This window comes from Rhinatrema bivittatum, chromosome 17 (genome assembly GCF_901001135.1).
Source record: "Rhinatrema bivittatum chromosome 17, aRhiBiv1.1, whole genome shotgun sequence".
Lineage (NCBI taxonomy): Eukaryota > Metazoa > Chordata > Amphibia > Gymnophiona > Rhinatrematidae > Rhinatrema > Rhinatrema bivittatum.
In genome coordinates, this window is record NC_042631.1 from 15,541,753 (window position 1) to 15,566,500 (window position 24,748).

The 24,748-nt window shown below is 42.4% G+C and overlaps 1 protein-coding gene across 1 annotated transcript; it reads left to right on the forward strand.

Moving 5' to 3' along the window:
* Positions 1 to 652: 652 nt before the first annotated feature.
* Positions 653 to 20,416, forward strand: RCN1 (reticulocalbin 1). The gene is made up of 6 exons (XM_029582896.1): positions 653 to 1,033; positions 3,592 to 3,785; positions 4,562 to 4,740; positions 5,924 to 5,984; positions 17,829 to 18,028; positions 19,598 to 20,416. Exons 1-6 carry the CDS (start codon positions 813 to 815, stop codon positions 19,703 to 19,705), a joined length of 963 nt encoding a protein of 320 aa, XP_029438756.1. The 5' UTR covers positions 653 to 812; the 3' UTR covers positions 19,706 to 20,416.
* Positions 20,417 to 24,748: the final 4,332 nt, after the last annotated feature.

Below are 24,748 nucleotides of genomic sequence, written 5' to 3' on the forward strand. Positions count from 1 at the left end.
AAACGCTTACTGGGAAGACTGAGTGGTCCATGTGGTCCTTTTCTGTTATCATCACTATCTAACTATGCTCAACATACCCAGGTCCCGAGCCTTCACGTCCAGATCCTAGTGCCAGAAAAAGTCTTGCACCGCTAACAATCTGAAGTCACTCAGATCGGTTCCCAAATAACATTCTGAAAATAAGCGTGGCTATCTTAATCAATAGAAACACGGCTTGCTGCCTCCAATACCACTCGGTGATGGAGGCTCGATAGTATTAGGAGCGTCTATAATACCAAACGGGGCCAAGGGGAGAAGCTGTCTTACAGCGGCTCCGTTTTTATCACACGAGAAACTGTCTTGGGGGCTTAATATTCAAACCCTAGGCACAGCGCGGAAGGGAGCTCTTCAGATGCTAACTTTAGTGCGGAGGGATACATTGGAGCGTGAAGGATGGGCGGGACGTGGTGCGAGAGCAGGGGGCTAGGCGGCTGCAGACTTAGGTCAGGTACTGCCCTCCCTTCTCTATGGGAAGCTGGTGCCACGTGGCGCCGCCTCCCCGCCCCCGTCTGAGCGAGAGGAGCGGCCCGGGCAGCGCTCGGGGCTGGAAGGCAAGGGATTGGTGCGCGGACGCCCCGCCCTCCGCCGGTGCCACGCCGCGTGCGGCGGGGAGTTAAAGGTCCCCCGGGAGGGAGGGAGCGAGGCAGAGCTCAGATGAGCAGGAGGGGCGGGGATCGCAGGCTGTGTCAGACCCCCCCCCCCCGCCCCCTTTTACACGCAGGCTCCGCTTTGCGGCTTGAAGAGTGCCCGTGCCCGGGGTATTGCAGAGGAGAATGGACCCGCAGGCGGTGCTGTGTTTGGTGCTGCTCTGGGCCGGGGGACTCTCCTGCAAGCCCATGCTCCGCAAAGAGAGGGTCCGGCCGGAGTCTGAGCTCAGCCAGAGGCTTCACGACGACAACGGCAGCTTCCTGTACGACCACGAGGCCTTCCTGGGCAAGGAGGAGGCCAAGAGCTTCGAGCAGCTGACGCCGGAGGAGAGCAGAGGGAAGCTGGGGTAAGATCCAGCACCAGCAAAGCCCCAGCGATGCCTTGTGCTGCAGCCTCCTCCTGTCCCTGGGAGCTGAGTCTCTGTGAATGCAACTGCAGGATTTCACGTCTTTGCTGTCTAATCTTAAATCAAAAACCTATCACATTTAGCATGTGACTTTATTCAACTTTGGAGTTCATTACAGTTCATCCAGGACCCAAGTTCTCATTGATACCTTGGAGGTATTTAAAAGTCTGTTTCATTGGTCCCCTATCCAGCCCTTCCTCAAGGGTTCGCATGTTTAGCTCCTCAAGTCTGACCCCATATGCTTTAGAATGAAGACCACTGACCATTTTAGTAACTATCTTCTGGACTGATTCAAACTGGTCTACATCCTTTTGATATTCAGAACTGTAAATTCCTCTCCCTATGTAGCCAAGCTTCTTTCTGGCTTTTGCCATTGCTTTAGCCACCTGTTTGTATCTGCTCATCGTAAGGTGGCCAATCACCCAAAGATCCCGTTCTTTTGTGCTTAAAAAAAGTCATCTCCAATACTGTACCTCTCAATTGGGTTTTTGCAGCCCAAATGCATAACTTCATTTTTTAGTATTAAATCTTAGCTGCCAGACCTTAAACCATTCCTCGAGCTTTGCTAGATCCCTCCTCGTGTTTTCCACTCCACGCTGTTACAGATTTTGGAATCATTGGCAAAATGACAAACCTGACTAGACTTCTGTTATGTCGCTCACAAAAATGTTGAAAAGAACTGATCTGAGGCAAACTGGTAGTAACAACTCCCTTCTCTGAGAAAACTCCATTTACTTCCAATTCAGCCAGTTTCAAACCCTGTCTGTCACTCTAGTTTCCATAACAAGGGCGCACAATTTATTTATAAGTCTTCTGTGCAGAACTGTGTCAGAGGCCTTGCAGAAATCCAAGAGCACTACATCTAATGCTTTCCCTTGCTCCAAGTCTCTGCTCACCCAGTCAAAGAAATTAATCTGATTCATCTGACATAATTTGAGCATATGCACTATATGGGGAGCCATATATAACTCAGTATGCACAAGTACACCCAAGATACAAATATGTTTGAGAAATCATATCACAAGTGTCTGAATACCTTATTTGACTTTGACAGTAGACACCAAAAAAATAAATAAATAAATGAAGAAATACCTAAATTTAAAAATGAAAGAAAAAAAAATCCATACTGTATTGTTTCAGAGATTACCTTCAAACAATGCAGAAGGACTGGCTTGATTGAAATAAATATTTCCCCTTACTACTCCCATAAATAAAAATGTAAAATGCTTTTGTCACTTCTGTGATGATGACACAGATTCACTCCATTACCAGTCACATTGTGAAAGAACACAAAACCCTGCGACAAATTCACGTAGAATCTACATAGAAAACCTATTATACCAAAACAGCACTAACTCCCACAACTCAAATAGCAACAATTACATATAAACTGCACATATCACACCTGGCTCTCAAACTCCTATCTCTCCTAGTGGAAAAAAATAGAATAAGCAGGGCTATCACAAATCCCCACACTGAGCAGTACTGGCTTTCCGAGGCAGCATGTTTGCCACGGGGCTGATCTGCCAGCATCGGAGGTGAGTGAGGTGGCTCACAGGGCCGCTGAGCACAACACTTCCCCCCTGCGAAGACCATCTCTGAACGTGGAGAATTACAAGAAATAAAATTTTGTCTCTACCCACTTGGGAGGGTAATTCTCCGTTAAAACACCCTGCTTTAACTCTGTGTGAGAATTGTACAGGAACAATCTTATCGTGAAGGAGGGTCTCTGGAAGAAATGCTTAAAAATCAGAATGTAGCCAAGGAAAAATCCCTGCCAGGGTGTGTGTGTATGTCTGTGTGTGCAAGCAAGGCCAGCCTCTTCCCCTGACTCCTTCTGCCTGAGGATTTTTGCTAACAAGGGAATAAGGAGCCCCTTCCTACCTGCTGTATATGGAGCAGAAGATACTTTCCATAAGTTGCATCAGGGGGAGGGCTAGCTTCTTAGAATAGCAATGAATGCCACAGAGATAGGGAAGATGCAGCTTCAGCGCCTACCTAGTGCCAGGAAATTCTGCAATGCCCATCCAGCAGTGCCAGTGTGTGTGTGTGACCATTCGCTTATTCCATGCTGGATTTTGTTTTAAGTAAATAAGTTCTTTTCCTTTACTACCAGTGAATACTAGCTATATCTTCTCCAGAAGTAACATTATTATATGTATGTTTTATATTTTTATGATGTCGTGTGTATATTATGTCTCTTTTTTTTTTTGTGCATGTTTACACTGTGCCTTTCCATGATCCTTTGTGAATGTGAGCAGGTTCTACATTTTTAAAAATACTGGGAATATTGTGCAAAAAGAATGTCTCGCGTGTCTCATAGAAAACAAACTAGTGTTTTACACTGAGCTTGTGCGGCACGTTGAAGTCCCTTCTGCTTTCCCTTGCAATCCCCTCTAAAATTGATGCAGATTTTGCCTCCCTTCTCCATCTGGCAGACGAGCAGATATTCCATTCATAGTACTAGAACAGGTTCTTATCCGTATTTCTTATTCCAGGACAATTGTGGACAGGATAGATGATGACGGAGATGGGTTTGTTTCCGTGGAAGAGCTAGCCACCTGGATCAAGCGGGTTCAGAAGCGATACATCTTTGAAAACGTGGTTAAACTCTGGAAAGACTATGATCTCAATAAGGATAATAAAATTTCCTGGGACGAGTACAAAGAATCCACATACGGATATTATCTGGGTGAGATGACTTGTGAGGTTCTGAGGGTTTTTGAACCTTGTGGTGAAGGCCACGAGCTTTGCGCAGTGAAAGCCAAGGGATATCCAGAGAAAGTTGTCAGGAGAGAAGCTGGGGGAGAGGAGAGGGGGGCAGCTGTTGTCACACCTAAAATTAGCGCTCTGCCTGTCCCTCTCATTCTTATTCCTCCTGCCGTCACCCTTGTGTCTGGAGTCGGCAAAGGCTTCTAAAGCAAGCTGGCAGAACCTGAATGTCATCCTTCCCTTCCCAAAACCGTTTCAGGTTTGCATCTTGCTTGGTGCCACGCTGTAACATTGACACCGGGCTGGCACACTAGGTATGCACACTGTAAATAGTGGTACAGTAGTGCCACGTTGTAATATTAAGGCACAAGGCTGTGCACATTGTACTTGGTGGTGCAACAACTGGCACTGGTACTTGGCTGATTGTTCATGCTGCACATTAAACACAACTTACTAGTTTCATCAGCAAGGCCAGAGGAAAACAAATGATGTGTTTTCAAAACGTGAGACACTTGTATGTTCACAGAAAACTTGATTTCAGTTTGTTCCTGTGAATAAGAAACAAACCTGTAAAGTGTTTGTTTTTTCTTCTGCATCTTGGTTGAGGAATATTTGTGTTTCAAGCAGCTCTGTGCTCTGAAGGTGCGTCTGCTCCTGTATCTCTCTTGTATCGCCTGCAGTTTCTCTGTCCTATGAGTGCTTCCCAGAGGTGTGACTCGGATGTGTGACTTAACACACATCTTCTTTTATGTCCAGCCAACCCGGAAGAATTTCAAGATGCTTCTGATCAATTCAGCTTTAAGAAAATGTTACCCCGTGATGAAAGGAGATTTAAAACAGCTGACCTGGATGGAGACCATGCCACGAGCAGAGACGAGTTCACGGCTTTCCTTCACCCAGAGGAATTTGAGCACATGAAAGACATTGTTGTGTTGGTGAGGAAAAGATAAGCTGTTTTGTTTTATTTTACCTAGTGACTCCTAAAATACAGAATGTCGGGGCACCGTTGCCGGTTATATGGGTGATCCCCAGGGCAGGAACGGGCTGTGCAGGACCGGATCTTCTGCCTGACCGGCCACCTCCCTCTTGGTTTGAGCCTTTAAATTCTGGTGGCTTGCAGGACTTCACTGGAAGAGTCAAATGTGTATATATATGCATTCAGTCAGTATTACTCATGAAATGTATTATAAATGCTTACGACCAACCTATAAATGAAATCATAAAGATGTACATATGTGGCCAGTATTTTACACACTAGTATGGTATATAGAAATATATAAATTTACTGCTGAAGACCAGGCTGAAAGCGGTTAACAAAATAAACAAAAATGCTATGAAAATAAAAACAACCAACAGACATACCCTATAAGATCATGGCATGGGTTATTCTCAGCCTAACTATTTTAAGAAAATTCAAAAGCATATTTATGTTCAATTATTGCCCACCAACTCAAATGCCAGCTGAAAAAAGTAAGCTTTTAGCAGTTTCTTGAAGCTCTTAGATCACTCCCATCAGATGCAGTTGCTCTGGAAGGCTTCAGTATCAGGAGACCTGACAGCTTGCATGGATGGCCTTCTGATGGATTTAAAAATACTTGTGCACTACTGTTTAAATGATTGCACTGAGGTGCAATGTGATTCCGGTATATGCAACGTGATATCTGATATATGCAATTAGCATATGGTTTAAAGCTGGGAGGGGTAGGGGGCATAACATCCACATGATAAATCAAATACTACTGGAAGATTTGTTATCTGAGAAATATTGCTTCAATTCTTTGAATTCTTAATAGTCCAGACAAAAGTTCTGGATACGGTGGATAAATCGAATGCCTACGTGTTCTTTGTTTCACCCCGATTATCAGGTCCTGTACGCTCACGGCTAGAGCTATGCATGGATTTAGTGCAACGCTAGCAAGTATTTTTCTTGGGATTAGTGCGGCACTGATGGGGAAGAAATATCTGCGGAGGAGTTTGATGCCGCCGTTGGTAGCTCTGTGATATGGAGGGTGTTCTGTGAAAAGAGCCTTCTTTTCATTTTTAATCTGATTAATCAGGGAATAGTGGGTGGTGGACATGTGAGTATCAATTGAATTTCTGGACATTTTTCTTTTCTAGGAAACCCTGGAAGACATCGATAAGAATGAAGACGGGTTTGTGGATCAAGATGAATATATCGGTCAGTGCTAGCTTCCTTTGGCTACTTCAGTGCAGTGCTGGTCAGGAGATCCTGCCTTCTGACACCATCTCTGACCGGTTAGGTCTAAAATGGGAGAGGGTTCAGGAGGGCCAGGTTTCTCACAGGACCACTTCCACATTCTTTCATGTTTTGTACGTGGTTACTTGCCTTTCTGCCAAAGCTGCACAAGGCAGGGCATGGTAAAAACAAATTACATATAAGGTAACACAGCAAGCATCAGTCAACTAAATTTAAAATCTAAATTAATAGAAAGTCAACTGAACATATCTTAAGCATACATCATAAAAATATTTAAAATTAAAAAAAACTCAACAAATTAAAACTTAATTTAAAAACTACATTACATGAAAATAAAATCTAAAAAACATGGCTAAAATAGAACATAAACTCATCTGGAAGCCTGATCAAATAACTGGGTTTTAATTAATTCCCGCAACGCTGGGTAATTGGCTGTCTGGCAGGCCTCCGGTGGGATTGATTTCCAGTTTACAAGAGACTGCAAGTTGCCTGGTACAGGAAAGTGCACCCTTGGAGGATGAAGGAGAACATAAAACGGGGAATATGGATTTAGTGAACTCCTTCAAATAACAAAGGATAAAATACTGAACTCGATTCTTTGGGAAACTGGCAGCCAATGGAAGCCTTATAAAAGGGAAGCGATACGTCCTTGCAGCTGTATTCTGCGTGAACTTAAGTCAAATACTTCTGACTAATAAGCCATAATATAGGGAACCACAGTAGTCAGTTTTAGAGGTAATCTGAGAATGAAAGACCATTTCTAAATCCCTTCTATGAAGGAGAGGGTGCAACTGTCAAATGATCCTAAGATGGATAGAAAGTAAGGGACGGATTTTAAAAGGGTTACGCGCATAAGTGCCACGCGTAACCCTTAAAAAATCTCCCTGTGCGCTCCGAGCCTATTTTGCATAGGCTCGGCGGCGTGCGCAAGCCCCGGGACGTGTGTAAGTCCCGGGGCTTTGCTAGGGGGGGCGTGTCGGGGGGGGCGGCGCGATGTTCAGGGTGTTCCGGGGGGCGTGGTGCCGGCCCGGGGGTGTTCCGGGGGCGTGGCCGAGGCCTCCGGACCACTCCCCGGGTCGGGTGATGACACGATAAAGGTAGGGGGGGTTTAGATAGGGCTGGGGGAGGGGAAGGTGGGGGGAGGCGGAGGGAACGGGCAGCACGCGCAAGGCTTGGCGCGTCTATGATAAAGGTAGGGGGGGGTTTAGATAGGGCTGGGGGGGGGGGTGGGTTAGGGAGGGGAAGGTGGGGGGAGGGAATGGGCAGCATGCGCAAGGCTTGGCACGTCTACGCGCGTATCTATTGAAATCCGGCGTACTTTTGTTTGCGCCTGGTGTGCGAACAAAAGTACACGCTCATGCTTTTTTTAAAAATGTACCCCTAAGTTTTTAAAAATGAATGCCTGTAATCAGTAGCCAAGTGGCTGCGCTGGAATAAACTTCACTTGAATCCCTCTAAAGTCCAAGCTGTGACAGAAAATTGCATGGTTTTCCCATTACTAGGCGGAGTGAAAATGTGACCTAAGGAGGTAGGTCAAAGTCTACAGAACGCCTAACTTAATGGGGAAAGGAATTATCAGAAGCCATGAAAAATGATTATAATCATCCTCTAGTGAATGTCATTTGCTAAAAAAATAGTATTCTATGCTAAACTAGTTAATAGCTTGTCCCAGGAGCTGGAGATAGATATTAAAAAGAAGCAGGAACAATATTAAGCTCTGTAGATACCCATAAACATTGGGAATGAATCTAAATCTCAAAGAATGCTGTACTGCGTACCATGCAGTATTTCAAGGTTGAGACTGAATTGATTCCCCTTCTGCAATTTGTGACAGGTTGCTTTTATATGCCTATTATTGACTTGATTAATCCACATTATTTCTTTTGCCTCTGGTGGGTAAATATCAAAGCAAATCCAAATAGCTGCTGTTGTAGATATTTGACATCCAAAAAAATATATATACTGAAAAATGATGCTCAAGGCACACAGGATAGAGCCACCATTAATGTCCTCCATTGCACCCAGAGGTGCTAGAGAAGCCGTTCACTCACATATCTGTCCAGGTCTTTTCTTGGACCTCTCATATCCAAATAGCATTACTTCTGCTCCAGGCTGGCATAAGTTCAGACCATTTATGGGAGTGGTTTTTTACATTTTAATGCATTTGGAGAAAATAGAAACACTAGCTACAACAAACCTCATTTACTTTTATTACTTAAAACACTTTTATCCATCTCCCCACCTAGTTTTAAACACTAAACTAAACTTTGCTATGCAAAAGATCTTTTTAGTGGGTCAGTGCCACTTTCTTCTAGGGGGTCACAGTGCTATCCCTTTTTATAAACTGCTATAGCCTGCCCTAACTCCCAGAGTCCCCTACACAACATATTCTCATTGTCTTTTATCCCATTCTTATTACAACTTTATTACCTCTCACTTGTACCTCCTGAATGTTCTACGTGCATATATGCAAATCCTTTTTCACACACTATAGAAATCCATGGCAATACAGATGTGTAGAAGCAGAGAGAGATCTGGACACGTAGACACTAAAGTCATACAGTAGTTCTTCATTAGCAAGCATAGATCACTCCCTATGACTTCTGGTAGACCTGCTTAGTCTTATCAATTTGTGATCACACAGGTTAATGTAGCTTTAGATCAGTTACACCCCTCTTCCACACAGCAGAAGCAAGCTCACGTACAATTAAGCATTCATTATTTTTCAGTGGGGGAGTGGCCTGGCAGAAGCAGCAAGCTGAGAACCAGGGCAGCCAGATCCCACTGCTGCTGCTTCTGACCTACAGTAGCTCACCAGCCATGAAAGGTGGAATATAAATATTAAATTAAATGATACACAACATTTTATAAAGGAATTGACACTTGCATGGTAGAAGTAGTTTAAACATAAAACATGTCTTTTATAGAGGTAAAATAAAAAACATCCTTAGCTGCTTCATGGCTATAAGTGAAGGTAGGGAGCCGAGAGTGTGGCTTGGATGCTCTCCTCCCTTCCATATTCTTCTGGAGCCGGGGAAGTGAAGCTGGTGGGGTCCTCTTCTCTTGCTGCTATTCCTGTATGTGGTGTGATGGCACAGAAAGAGAAATTGCATTCAGTAAGAGGAATGTGTTTAAAACTTTCCTTAACCCTTACATAAGCATGTGCAATACTCATCTTTAATACCCCAATCTTCAGATAAAGCCGAAAAGCAGACAGGGCAAAGGAGTAGCTGAGAGAAGGGAAAAGGCAACACGAGAGATTCGAGAAATGAAAGCAGACCATGGCATCATTGTAATCACGCATGCCTGTCACAATAGATAAAATGAAAGCTACCTATTTTTTTACGCAACTCACAATTAAGCTCTGGAATTCGTTGCCTGAGGATATGGTGAAAGCTATTTAGTATAGCTGCATTTAAAAAAATTCCTGGATGAAAAGTCCATTAACAATTATTAAGGTAGAGTTGCAGAAATCCACTTCTTATTCTTGGGATAAGCAGCTTGGAACCTATCTACCTCTTGGGATCCTGCCAAGTACTTGTGACCTGGCTTGCCGACTGCTGGAAACAGGATATTGGGTTTGATGGACCTTTTGGTCTGACCCAGTATGGCAAGCCTTATGTTCTTATGACACCTTGAAGAGAGCATGACGCTGAATAACTGTTTCATAACTCCATCTTCCCCTCCCTCCACAATAACACACACACAATAACCAACCTTCTACAATCTACATGTATCACAGAAGGCGTGGACAGCCCCTCAGACTGTGTGACAGGTCGGATATCTGAAGTCACACTTGCATGCATGCAAACAAATCTGCGAGGAAACAGAAAATGCTATGCCATGCTATTGAGTACGTCACCCATGCCTGATGGTTTCCTCCTTCTGTATTGACGAGGACCCCCTATCATCCAGACCCGGCCCTACAACCTTCCAAGTTCTGCAGAACAAAAGCAAGGGAAAATGTATCAGCTAACAAAAAGGGCACATGAAACATGACTGTATGTAATTCAGTATCTCTTTATACTGCAGTCCGACGATAGCCACGTGCATGTAAGACACATTCAGAGACTGTGGTTCCCTCCCCCTTACAGTACCTTCACTTTTAGATAGAAACAAACATAATTAAAGGAGTTGCCAGAATACCTTGCTGCCCGACCATAGCAGCTGGAATCAAGGGGGCGGCACTCCTGATGGCCAGGACCTCAGGCAAGCCAGCCCTACAGATGCCATCTTGCAAGTGAAGCAATTAAAAAAAAAAAAAAGTCACCTGTGGGTGTAGCATGAGAGCCCTGTACACAATCACAAGTAGATGTGGCAGAGGAATTTTAAAGGGGCCTTGCCCATGTCGAACTACCAATAGTGACGGTGGTGGATTCTCTGATTTAAATAACTAGACAGGTGCGAGGCTGACTCCAGTTCACTAGTCCTGTCAGAGATAGAAATGTTCTCTGCCATGGTCATTTGTGCAATGTCTTTCATTAAGCAGGAGATTTTGTTACACTGCTTTCCTCCTTGAGGACTGGAAACCAGGTCTGGTTCTCATGATATCCATCAGCTGTATTGGGTTATTTTACATATTTTTTGTTGCCCTAAAACCAGACCGGTGTAGCCATCGTGAACCAGAGTTGTGCATTCATGGAGCACTCATGGAAACTGTTCTGTACTGGCTCCTGTGGAAAGGGTGAGTTGGGACACTAGTTTGTCCCACGCTTACTAGTTAAATTCTAGTGTGTAGAAATGCATCCTTCCTTTCTGTATGGCTTAGTGAGCAGCTGTCCCACTGAACATCATTGTGACAAGATGTGCTAGAGGATGGCTATTTATTTATTTAGAAACTTTTATATACTGGCATTAGTGGGTACATCATACCGGTGCCCTCTTCAGATATCTGATCTTTCCAAGTCACTTAATCCTAATCCCCTTCTTGATTGATTTTTTTTCTGTAGTTCTTACTTGAAGAAATCAGAATATTCCTTGCATGCAGTAAGATAAAACCTGGCCTGGCTTAGTCTGTCTCATGTACCATGACGTGACTTGGTAATCTTAGAGGAAAGAAGTCCCCAAAACTGCTAGAAGCAGACTAGAATCCCAAAGCTTGTATGGTTTCAGATTAATGGATATGAAATAGCTGAAGCAGTAGTTCTGGGGAAGCACAGATGTAGATCAATATTTAAGCAGTGGTACATGGCATGAAGCAGCATGCTGAGATGGGAGGTGTGTAATGAGGATCTATGGTAAATTTGAAGGGGCCTCATTGACAAGTCATTTTGAGAAAATTAGATAACATTGTCCATATGCAATTATTCTCTGACTTTGAAGTTGTATATGCTCATTACAGGATTTAAAATTAACTTAGGACAGAAAAAACATGGAACTCGAGGATTCTATCAGGCAGTGACTTCCTGCCTTTCAATGATGTCACTTCCTGAAAGAATCATCCAGAGCTTTGCATTCTGTTGCAGTAACAGTTTTTTTTTACTAGAGGGAGCCCTTAGTCTCTGATTTAACTTGAAAGAACAGTTTTGGATTTTGATAAATCTGGAAACTGGCCGAGCATGTTTGAAGCAAGGTCCATGAGAATAATTAGGGAGTCAGAATAGAGAAGGAGGTTGCAGTCAGGTTCTTAGTCTAGGATTTTCACAAAGTGCAGTTTTTAGCCGTTGAAGGGTATACATTGTCTGCTACAAACTTATTTTTATAATGGTATTTATTTTTATTTATTTATTTATTTATTTAAAAATGTTTATATACCGCTTTAATAATTCAAAGAATTAATCAAAACTGTTTACAATAAACATACATAAGATAGCAAATTAAAAAACTAAATAAAAAAATAAATTAATTTAAAAATTTAACTAATACACTTATAACAACTAAAAAAGACTTAACAATAGACAGGTATGGTTATGTTCTATATTATGTAACTGGTCTCTGATTAATGAATTAATGTGAGTAATGTAGGGATGTTGAAAAGAAGTTAATTGTTATTTTGTTTAAGAGGAGGTCAATGAGCTATAGGCTTTCTGAAATAGGTATGTTTTTAATGATTTCTTAAATTGTTGTGCAGAAGATATGAGACGGAGTGAATCGGGAAGAGCATTCCAAAGTATTGGGCCGGCTACTAAAAAAACTCTTTCAAGTTATTTCCAGTCTAGCCAGCTTAATAGTGGGTACTTCTAAGAGGCTCTTTGAAAGCGATCTGAGTTGTCTGGCCGGTGTATAAATGTGTAGATTAGCACAAAGCCAGGTTGAAGATGTGTTATAAATGAGCGCATGGATAATGGCCTCCAGATCCATATTTTAAATATTAAAAAATAATTTTATATTTTCTTGAAATACTTTTCTAGTTTTTTTTATTTTATGTTTAATTGAAATTTTATAGCGCTAAGTTCCATTAAAAATGCACATGACTGGAAAAACATTGTTCCTGGCCTCATACCTCCCATCTCAGCCAGGCACCATGGCTTAAATATCATCTGTGCCTCCCCCAGAAGCAGAGCTACCGCTCAAGCTATTTCATATCCATTCATTTGAAATCATACAAGCAAACCCAAAATAGATTCATAATTGAGTCCTTTTGTGTGTGATGACACGAAGTAGAAAAAAAAGGGTTCTGTAAGAAATGCGGGATCTTTTTAATCGTCTCTTGGCGGTCTCGATATGCGTCTTTGGTCAGACTTGTGTCACCGGAGGCGTTTATCAGTGTTCCTGCTGTCAGCTCCACAAAGGTGAAGTGGAAGAGAGTGTGTGTGTGTGTGTAATATCGCAGTGCTACAGGAGACAGCTTCCCACGCTGCTTTTCCCTCATAATGACAGGTTCTTGTGCTCTTTGAGTGGCTTTGCTAGTGCTGAAATGAAAAGTAATTTGATTTAGCGGTTGATTATGAATGTTCTTTGCACAGCAGTAGGAGAAAAAAAAATAACATTCCAACGTTGAAAGTATAAGCTTTTTGATTTTGGGGAGTGTGTTCTGATTGCTAAAGGGCCCAGTGCCTGCATGAGATAAGCAGGTGCACAGGAAGCCTCTCGGTCTGGTGTAGCTTCTGCTACCTTGAGATCACAGCCAGGAAGAACATGCACACATTAATGAGAGAGTCTGTCTGATCATTAGGCTCAGAGACTGAATACTTTTCATGTATGAGTGAAAGAATACAGACGTACAATTTCCACAGTAATTAAAGTTCATTCCATGACACTACCTACAGATAATTACAAGGTGGCTGTCAGCATTTGTTACTGTGGGAATGGTGCTTCTGCATGTCCTACCCAGAGCAGAATACAAGGTTCAACTGTTGAATACATTACTTTGACAATTATGATAAAATCAAATTGACAGAACATGCCAACTTATTAAAATAAACAATGTAATGGTTTGGATTAAATTAAATTCATGCCTGAAAAAAGAATCGCCTTATTGAGCTTTTGCCCTAACAGGTGCTATAAGAAAGGTGCTTCAATTAGAATAAATATAATATTCTATGCAATTTAGAGAAGCATTTTACTTTTAATGTTTTAGGAATGTTGTTGTAAATTGTGTACATAAGCAATATGGCTTCAAGTAAGGTAGAAAACAGGTCCGAACCCCCTCTTCTTTGCCTGAAGGGCAACCAAAATGATAAAGGGGATGGAACAGCTCCCCTATGAGGAAAGGCTGAAGAGGTTAGGAATGTTCAGCTTGGAGAAGAGACGGCTGAGGGGGGATATCACAGAGGTCTCTAAGATCATGAGAGGTCTTGAACAAGTAGATGTGATTCGGTTATTTACACTTTCGAATAATAGAAGGACTAGGGGGCACTCCATGAAGTTAGCAAGTAGCACATTTAAGACTAATCGGAGAAAATTCTTTTTCACTCAACGCACAATAAAGCTCTGGAATTTGTTGTCAGAGGATGTGGTTAGTGCAGTTAGTGTAGATGTGTTTAAAAAAGGTTTGGGTAAGTTTTTGGAGAAGTCCATTAACGGCTATTTATCAAGTTTATTAATTGCATCAGTAGAATGGGATCTTCTTGGTGTTTGGGTAATTGCCAGGTTCTTATGGCCTGGTTTGGCCTCTGTTGGAAACAGGATGCTGGGCTTGATGGACCCTTAGTCTGACCCATTTCTTATGTTCTTATTGAAAGCCTCAGACTAGTTAGGTCCCCATTCTAAGAGCCAGCTTTAGGTGCAGTATATGGGCTAAAATGCATTTAGCACCACGGGGCCTTGGTTTCTGCCTGGCCCACAAGCTCCCACTTGGAAATTGCACAAAGGGGACTACACCAAGTTGCTGCCTTTTATTGTTTTTTTCTGTTTTGGATTTGGAGCAGACTAAAAATAAGGCAGTTTGCAGATCCTCCCACAGAGTCAGTCCAGCCTGGGCCTTTTACTTTTCACCAAAAAAGGTGGAGAGAAGCAGCAGAATTTTTGTTTTGTTTGTTTTCAGGACTTGTAGACAGAAAAGAAGAAAGCAGGGTATGGGTGGTGGGGTGTCTGGAAGGTCAGACTCGAGATCGTCAATGGCAACCCTTTGTCACCTTGCAGCAAAGAAATTCATATCCCAGGCCACCCTTACAAAGACACATGGATATTAAAAAATGCTATCAAATCCTGACAGAGACATGTAAAACATGTTTTGTTAGAAAAGATAGCAATGAAAAAAAAAAGAACATGTATATGTTAATGACATTGTATGTAGAAGGGGCCAACTTCTACACCAGCTTTCATGATTCTTCTCTCTCTCTTGGGGACTGTTAGCGCTCACCCTGCCAGGAGGGCGGAGTTAGCAATCTGTTAGCGCTCACCCCACCAGGAGGGCGGAGTTAGCAATCTGGTATCAATCATCACCTCCCAAGGGGAGGAGTTGGCAATCTGATAGGCTGGGCTCCTATAGGAGGAGAGGTTAGCAATCTGTTAGTGCTCTGTTCCCCCAGAAGGGAGGCATTGGCAAAGTGTTATGCTTTGTTCCTGTAGAAAGAGGAGCCAGCAACCTGTATGATCCTCACAGGGAGTTAGCTATCTGATATGGTCTGATGTGGGTTGGCTCCCACAGAGTGGCAGATGATGATACCGCTCTTAGTGTAAGGAGTAATAACTTAGTAGAAATAGTGAATCCCTGGGCCGATGGCAGATGACAGTGCCCTCAAGTGGAGATCCTGAGAGGGACCACCGGCTAGGCTGGAGTATTGAGACAAACACAGATAGTTTTTTATTAGACTGGAAGTAGAACCACCAGAGGTGGCATTAGTGAGCTGATGTGCCCGGCAGGGCTGAAGTCCTTTAGATACTGGAATTACGATCTCTGAGTTGCTGAGCTGTAAGGAGAGACTAGGTAGTGAGTAGACAGGAAATGCTGGACATATAACCAGTGATAGATGATACACTCACACTTGTTGATATCTGTAATGTCTTCTTATGCAACAGAGAGTCTTCAGTATTCAGGAACAGGAGTCACAGGCGAATACTGGTTCTTGTAGGCAGTCTGAAATAGAACTCACAATAACTGTGTATGGGATGGCTTCTGGAATAGAAGAGAGGCTAGGAGAGATTTAGGAACATAGGTCCTCATGGAGCGAGTGCCGGCTCCTATCTGTAATAGTAATCCATAAGATATAGGTATGCGATATCTTCTGAGGAAGAAGAGAGTCTGAGAAAGGTATTAGGAATATAGGTCCTCGTGGAGCGAGTACCGGCTCCTATCTGCAATAGTAACTCACGATCTCCGTACCTAAGATAACATCTTAGACTGAAGGGAGTCTTAGAGATTAGGAACATGGGCCCTCGTGGAGCGAGTACCGGTTCCTGTCTGTAATAGGACTCACTGTGTTCACGTCTGCAATCGCCTCCAGGCAATAGGAGTCTTCTGAGTATTCGGGAACGTAGGCCCTCGAGGAGCGAGTACCGGATCCCGTCCAACAATCTGAAATCAAGAAGAGAGAGCGGGGCCCCCGAGGAGCGGGTACCCCTAGGTGAGTCTGTAGAGGCAGAGCAGCGGAGAAAGGATTCCCCGAGAGTTGCGAGGAAGGGGTTCCTACCCTTATCCTTGCTAACTCGAATTGAATTAGCAATGTTGGAAGCGGATGACGTCACTATGGGGGGACGCCCCCAAGGTTCGCGCCCTTGCTGGTACAAAGTCTGGAGAGCGCGCGCCCTTACGTCATCAGGAACATGGCGGATCCGCAGCGTCATGCCAGCCCGGGAATTCCAGGAAGAAAATGGCGAGGAGAAGCCGCGACGGCATCTGTCCGTCACACCCGAAGGGAGTCTCCACAAGGTAGAGAGGGTGGAGCGGGGGCAAGAATAGGCACGAACGCAACAGGGACCCCGTGTTGCAGGATGATTAGCTTACTCTTCAGTACTTCGAAGGTGAGTTCTTATAAAACCATATGCAACGAAGGCCGCTTTCAACAAAGTGAAACATTATATAGCAGCAGTATTGCAGAATCCAAAAACTGTCACCTAACTACCCTCTGTGCAGAATGCTGAGCCATGGTGTCCACTTTTTGACCTTTTTTTCCTCTTTGCTTGCTGGAGTCAGTTGTGGATGGTGTGCAGGGTTTCTTGGTGAGGGGTAATAGAGACCCACTCCCCTATGTCACTTTTCTTATCCTGCCACTTGCATTACATAATGAGCTTGAGTAAAAGACCCATATGGTAATGAGGAGGAAACAGCCATTGCAGTACAAACCGGTCTTGCCTATACTAAATTATCACATAAGGCCATGGCTTTGATCTAAAATGCTGCACTCCATCAGTGTGCAGAAAAACAAACTTTCCAGTGTATCATTGCTATCATTTCAATATACTACTTAAAAATAATCCAAAAAAATCGACTCAAAGGTTAACAAAGCAAGTGCTTAGAAAAAAAAAAAAAAGACTATTTCCCATTTTGTTGTAAAAGCTGTTCAGAAGTTGGAGGAAGAAGGGAATGTAAGGGTATAATTTTCAAAGTGCCCGACAGTGCAGAGTCCACAGGTACTTCTCAGCCATGGGCTTTGCACTAAAATTCAGAGAAAAAACATATGGCATACCCGCAATCTTCTGCACCTGCTTTGTGTAGGATAAAATAACTTGCATGGATTTTCAAACGCATTATTTTAAGACCACCTCCAGGTCAAATCCTTCACTTGACCTTCATTCCTCCAACCAAGGCGTATTGGATTGTTCCATCACCTAGGGTAGCACATCTGGACGAGACCTGGGAGATGACCTTCTCAATAGCCAAGCCCACCCTATGGAACTTCCTTCCGGCCAATATTCAGCACATATGAGAGCAAGGCGTTTAAAACCTTCCTATGTAAGAGTGCCTTTGACCTGGCTGCTTTAACTGGTCCCTTAGGTGTTTTGCAGTATTCGCTCAGATTGTCTACTTGTTTTGTTACTTTTATCCATATCTCTTATTTTTATGTATGTTATGATGTAACCCACCGCGAACTTTTGGAGGGCGTGGGGAAATAAGTATTTTAAATAAACAAATAAAATAAATAGTGGCACATCAGCTTAGTAATTCTGAGGTGAGGGAGCAGTTTGGCAGAGTAAATGGCTTTGATAATTGCCCTCTGAAACTGCAGTGAACTGGTGCATGTGCCTTCTTCCTCTGTTCCTCTCATATGTGTCAAATCCCTGCTAGCTGTCTTGCTGATTAAATGCCTAACTCTCTATGGGTTTTGTTGGTGTCCACTCCTCGGAGTCTGACTGCCCTTTGTTACATTGTGTTCATTCTGTTCCTGATATAATCAACCCTAGTAAACATAAATCATAGTGGGAGAAACCCCATGGCCAAGCGGGTGTCAATAATCAAAATATCAAACCTTTGTACCTCTGTAGCGGATATGTTTGCGCATGAGGATGGTGGACCAGAACCTGACTGGGTCGCAAATGAACGTGAACAGTTTTCAGATTTCCGTGATTTAAACAAGGATGGAAAGATGAATAAAGAAGAAATTCGACACTGGATTCTCCCTAAGGATTATGACCATGCACAGGCTGAAGCCAAACATCTCGTCTATGAGTCCGACGTAAACAAGGTACCACCTGCTGTGCACCTAAATAAGTTTAATTACATTAATTGATTTCTGCCAGCAAGATTTGTGGCTCTCTGATCACTCGTCAGGTATTAATGGAACTTGGGAAGTTGTAAGATTGTCATTTAGCATGTCGGACGTTGGTAATACTGTAGATCCAAATAAGTATTCATAAGAGGATGTAAACAGAGCCAAACTAAGTGAATCTTCCTTTTAAAAATCTTTGCAGGGCCTTGCAGAAATTAACTCATCTCTTTTAATGCCCTCTTAATGGCGGAGACCATGAAGAGATTGGACAAACTGAAACCAGAATTAGCAAAGCAAATAAGTCAGAATAAAAATGCTTTCATGTTGCAAGCTCTGGCAGAGATGAGTGCAACAAAACTTTTGTATTCAGGAAAGAGTAAAGACATTTGTCCTTAATGTAAAGGTGTCATCGGCAGGAAAAGTGTTCACAGCCCTCTGACATTTGACACCCCTGGTCTGCAGCTCATGTCTATATAGGAACAAATATGTATTTATTTAAAAAATATTTCTAGACCACAAATCACCATTTCTTGGCAGTTTACAATAGAATGTTCAAAATTATGAAACACAAACATACATAAATTCAAATACCACACAGTTTCTGTAAAATTCATCATCTGCTATTCCTAAGGAACTTTCTACTCCTGAATTGGTTTTTATAGCATTCACTGCTACACAAGAACTGTGTGTAAGTCAATCAATACTGTTTACTAAAATTTACTGTCATAATTTTATTTACTGTCATAAAATTATTACATTTTCCAACTATCTGCATATTTTTCCCCTCCTGTCTTTGGTTCTGTTACCTCTTGTCTGCCCACTTTATTGTCTCTATTTGTTAATTTTGTTTTTTGACTTCCATCTATATTTTCCTTTTTTGGTTACTATCATATATCTTCCCATCTACAACATTCTTTACCCCCTCTGCTCTCCTTAGTCCTGCTTGTGTCCTCCCTCTGTCTCTACTCTCACTACTTTCCAGGATAGTGTGGAGTTAAACCTTAGCGAGTGTTTTATGCAAGAACTGGCTCAGAAGTGAGATAGTAAGGGCTTCTTCTGGCTTCACTGGCTGATCTTCTCTTCCTCCAGTGCCATCTGCTGGCAGGAAGACTGCATTGCCTGGCATCTAAGATTTTCAGGGCAGTGCTCTTTTCCTGCCACCAGATGGTACCAGCCGGAAAGAGGAAGAAGTTGACTTTGGCCTTGCCTTACCTGATAAAAGGGTGGTTTCTCATTTTGCTTGCAAGGTGATACCAGGTAAATTCCTCTGTTAGTTGTTGATACTTGCTTCCATTTATTCTTCAGAAGCAGGCCAGTAATGGTCACCTTCTCAATTGAGATTCTTTGATAGAATAACCTCCCTTCCTGCTCACCCCCATAGTTCTATGTCCCAGGATTTGGTGAGAAAACCAAAACCTCATCACCCCCTTTCCTCCTATTCTGGTGTGTAACTCCATGTCTCCCTTTACTATTTCCATTTTCATGATGTACCATTTGTACCAGAGTCATTGCAAAAATAAAAAAAATACCTCTCTTCTATTTTAGGATAAAAAATTAACCAGAGATGAGATTCTAGAGAACTGGAGGATGTTTGTTGGGAGCCAGGCCACCAATTATGGAGAGGATCTCACAAGAAAACATACTGAACTGTGATAGTGGCAGTATGTGCCAGAGATTGTAACTCAGACCCCAGTGTACGAGCAAAGTCTTGGAAACAACGAACAATCAAGCTATGGAATCTGTTGCCAGAGGATGTGGTCAAGGGTTAAAGAAACTTGGACATGTACTTGGAGCAAAAGTACATAAAACATAGTTAGCCAGGTAGACTTAGGAAAGCCATTGCTATCCCTGGGAATGTTTTAACAAATCTACTCTTTGGGGTGCACAGGCTGCGTCCTAATGCCCTGCATTGGCTGAGACAGGCTGCTAGGCTCAATGGACCTAAGATGTGCCATGCTAGATGAAATCATGTGCTATTTGCACCAAACTTTTCCTCCACTCCATATATATATATACACGATGTACTTACTATACCTCAACAAATGGGTAGAAATGCCCCAATGCTGTCTTTGCACCATTAATTTTCATCTCATCAATTACAGATGAAGGATGGGTGCATTTTGCTTTTTAGAATCCTAAGAAATTTCACATTTTTGTGTACATAATTTAATGGCAATGCCAGCAACATCCACCACATGAGGTGCTAAAATTAACAAAAGGAATTCTGAATGTTTTGAGGATTTGTTCTTTTTACTGGTATTGTTATGAGAGAATGTAGGGTTGTTTCTACCTACTGAATTATCTCACTATTTCTTTATTAATAGTTTTATATTGACAAATGGATTAAACACATTTCATACTGTACAAATTTAGTTTCTGTGTAATATCAGCAAGCGTAAAGATTTTATCCAGTGTAACTTCAGTACATTTTCTTCTGTGTGGCTCTGAGAATAGGCACATTAAAATCCTTTGCCTTTTGCAGTGTAAGAAAAGAATGCATTTAGTGTTTGATTTCAGGAGACTGGTGCGTGAAAACACATTAGCAAGTGGACAGTTTGGTGAAGGCACAACATGCAGTGAGCCTGTACTACTTCTCTCTGAAATCTTTATTACCCTAATTTGGATCTTTCCAAGTAAAAGCAGGGATAGACCTGAATTAGGCAATCTCTTTTCCTGACACCTTTAACCAAGTCTACCTATTTCTGATCATATAGAATGAAACTCTATGTAGAAGCTACTTGGTATAGAACTGTAACAGTCAATAAAGCAAAGCTGCTGGTGCCATCCCACACAGGGGTTTGTTTTTTCACACACAGTTTCATTAGAGTTGTCACTTTTATTTAAGTCACTCTCTGTTGCTGCCTTTCCTATTGGTTTTATTTAACAAAGATGTGGTTGAGCTGTTCAATAATTTTACACAGCTCGAAAGCAAGCTGAGTTATTTGGGCAAACCAGGAACTAAAAATAGTTGCTCTTCAAAGCCAGGGGGTGTGTGAAATGCTGAGGCGGGCAATGACAATATGAAATGTATGTATGTTGGGGCTGCTGTACTTTGTCACAAAATGAATTAGTTGCCTTATTTCTTTATGCCTCAGCCTTGTCGTTTTTTATCAGACAAGCAAAGTCACCCTAGTGCATGCAATCCCCTATATAAAATTGCAGGCCTATGCCCAGGCCATGATGTCAATGTGATCTAAATGCAAGAAACCAAAATCAACTGCTTACTCATTTCTCCACGTTTCTTTCCTTGCACTTATTCCCCCCTTAGCTCCACAGGAATCAAAGAGGGGAAAACCCCCAGCATCATGAGGGCAACAAAGCACAGCAGTACCAGAATCTGGCACCACCTAGCTCTCCTCAATTTTAGGAGCAGAATTGCTAAGGGAAATAGATCAAACAACATTGTTGTACAATGTTCCACCCCCGAGGCTGGCTCTAATTAAGAACCTTGTAAAAATACAGCTCTAAGAATTAATTTCAAGCAGTAGTTAAGTTCTCATATTCAGTACTGAGGTTCGCACTACACCACTTGTTTCTCATGAGCCAATTAATACATGTCCACAAATACTTGCTGTCTATATATGAGGAACCTCCACCTTTTTCTTGATGCATTATGGGAAGGGTAGTAAAACAGAATGGTGCAAATAGAGACCCTCCATATCAAGAGAAACTGAGCAGGCTTTGTGAACATCATTACTTCAAGAAGGGCTCATTGCTGGCAGCAGGGCCTGGGGCACAAGTGAGCTGGTGATGGGCATGGAACCCCCTCCCCAAAAATCTCATAACAGAAATGTTGGGAGATGGGCAGGATAATGCAGGCATTGGAGCTGCTTATCTCCTTGGCTTCACTGGCTCACAGTTTCCAAGGCCCGGCAGTTCTTGTGTGGGCTGCATCAGAGGCAGGTGACAGCACTGGTTTTTTATTTATTTATTCATTTTGGGGCCCTGCAGCTACATGAGAAGGAATGTGGGAACCTGATGCCATTTCCTCCTGCCTCCTTCCAGCACTGTGCAGTGGGCACTTAGTTGCAAGATTATGGCTACTGTGATGGTGCAGAAAGTCCAGGGTGATTTCCCTGATTAGCCAAATTTTGGGATTGGAAAATTTCACTGATCTAACCTCCCCTGACAGCCAAATAAGATTTTAGCCAGACTTCAGCCCCATGTAGGCTGTTATAAAATTACCCTTCTCTATGTGTAAATACAAGTTAGCACATAAAATTGAATTTTATGCACATTAAATGGTATTTACATACCTAACTTTCAAAAACAAATGGGGCTTTTTGAATGAAAGTTCCCAAAAATTTCTAAAATGAACTACCCCAAATGTTTGTGTCTGCATAGCCCTTATGAGTAGGATCAACCATGGATAATATTGCATCTTCAAAAAAACATTATCCAAACTCTGTTTCCCAGTGCAGATTTAAATTTCCTAATACCTCTTCTACACCTAGTTCAAGAGCAGTAGAAGAAACTTGTCTCAAATAAGGCTTCCAGTGCAGACATCCTAAAAGAAGGGGGACAATGGAAAAGCAAAAGGGGAAGTCTTAACAGGGTTCTCTAAAACAAGCACAGGCTTCAGTACCTATGGATTGGCCTAAGATGCCATGCCTGAGTTGCAACGAGCCATGATACACCACTGCTATACCTATAGTAACGACGGCAGATAAAGACCAAATGGTCAATCCAATCTGCCCAACAATTTGCTTATGGTAGTAACTGCCACTCCATGCAGGTTACTACTACCTTTCTTTTCTGTCCTCCTATAACAGCACATGAAGAAACCCAGGAGACAAATCAAGCCAGGACTTAAAAGAATTATGTAGCTCGGTCAATGTCTCTGAGACATTATGTAATATTCCAAAATTCAGCTCTTAAACGAGGCAGAAAGTATTTCCAATATCCAGTCTTTGAAACACTGATATTCACAGAGTTCATAAAGATAGGTTTGTCCCCCGACACGTACATGTTTCATGGACACTGTAGATAGATTGATGTATATGTACAGTTTGCTGACAGAAGCAGTGACCTGTCCCTCCCAATGCATGTACATGTCAGGGGACAAACCTATCTTTATGAACTCTGTGAATATCAGTGTTTCAAAGACTGAATAAACCACTTTGGATATTGGAAATACTTTCTGCCTTGTTTAAGAGCATACTTCTGAATTTTGGAATATGATATATTCATTTATGGCTGCTGCACCACTATTTGTTTCATTTTTGTAAATTATTGTACATTTGTAACCGAGCTGTCTAGTACTAATCATATGCTTGACATTATGCCAGCTGCAGGTTTTCAGTGTCTGGAGTTGCTATGTATCATTTTGACTAGGATCTGGTTTATTTATTTGCTAATCTGCACTCGGCGTGAAGACAGGATCGGGGAAGGCTTTGGAGACTCACTAGTTGCCCTTGAAATCCAAACCAAGCATAGTCCTCCTAAGAGGAATCAGCAAGTCTATAGTTAAAGATGCAAATGTAATTAAGAGGATAGTCTCTCTCTTAATATTAGAATTAAGAAAGCTTATTGTCTGTTAATTCAGTTCAATTGTCCTTTACATTCATATGCTCTTCTTGGCATTGTAACCATGTTAGATGGTGCATGGAATGAGCAAGTTACCTTTCCACCAAAGACACAAACATCATCCTTATTGTTGTTGTTTTTCTTGGCTTCTTTCTACCCATTCTGGTGGGGGGGGGGGGGGTGGTTAAGGATTGGGTGATCACAGCCCCACCATGAAGCCTGTGACCTTTATCATGGCAGAATACTGCAGGGGCCTGCCAATGCTTGCTGCAGCCCACAGCACCTCTTCTCTTGTGAGCCTCGTTCAGGTACTAGCCAGGCCTGACCTTGCTCAGCTTCTGAGATCTAGAGTTTGGGCTCTTCCAGGCCAGTGTTATTAGGAAGGCCTCCTGGCTTACTGTGCAAAACGAACTCTGCACAATTAAAGCCATGGCCAAGCCTCTTGAGTCCAGTCGCTTTAAAAATGAGCTTCCCCCTTCAGTGCCACATCCTCTGTCCTTCTAGTGATCTCCAGGTGTGATCTGCGCCTGCCATGGCAGAATCACTAATGCAAACATTTTAGACTCAGAGTGCTAATGGTGACTTTGACATCATTGGTTTGAAAAACTTTTTCTGTCACTTTGCAAATAATAAAAAAAATAAACCTGCAATGTAAAAGCTTTCAAAATGAAAATGAAAATCATTTACTTAGATTAAAAGGAACTTGATGTAACAATTCATTTGGAATCGATTAAATCAAGTGTAGAAAGGACATAAGAGAAAAAAAAAATCTCCTGAAGCCATCTCACTGACTTCAGATGAGATTTACATATTTTGGTTTCTCAGAGTAAGGGACAAAGCACTTTCACTTTGACAACCAGAGAGCTGCTTTAGAAAATCCCAGTAGCACAGGATGGCTGATTATTTTTAGAAGACTTGTCTCAATCTTCAGGTGAACTGCTTGATCTCTCTATAACATGCAAGAGTCTCAAACAATGCCAGCCCCTCAGTCTGAGCATGTTATAACTAGGTTAGGTAGAAGACATAGAGCTGGTTGCTGTGGATACTTGACCATCCCATCATCTCAAGGCAACCAGAAGACAGGAGCATGGAAAGGATGCTGATGGGTCAGACTAAGTTTCATCACAGATGAGGTTCGCACTTTTCTTTTAAGTGGATGAGTAGCCTAGT

Excerpts from the sequence above, each read along its gene's own strand:
- RCN1 (XM_029582896.1), top strand. The coding sequence starts at position 813 with ATGGACCCGCAGGCGGTGCTGTGTTTGGTGCTGCTCTGGGCCGGGGGA. Across the intron at positions 1,034-3,591 it reads GAGAGCAGAGGGAAGCTGGG|GACAATTGTGGACAGGATAG; the intron begins GTAAGATCCAGC and ends TTCTTATTCCAG. Across the intron at positions 4,741-5,923 it reads TGAAAGACATTGTTGTGTTG|GAAACCCTGGAAGACATCGA; the intron begins GTGAGGAAAAGA and ends TTTCTTTTCTAG.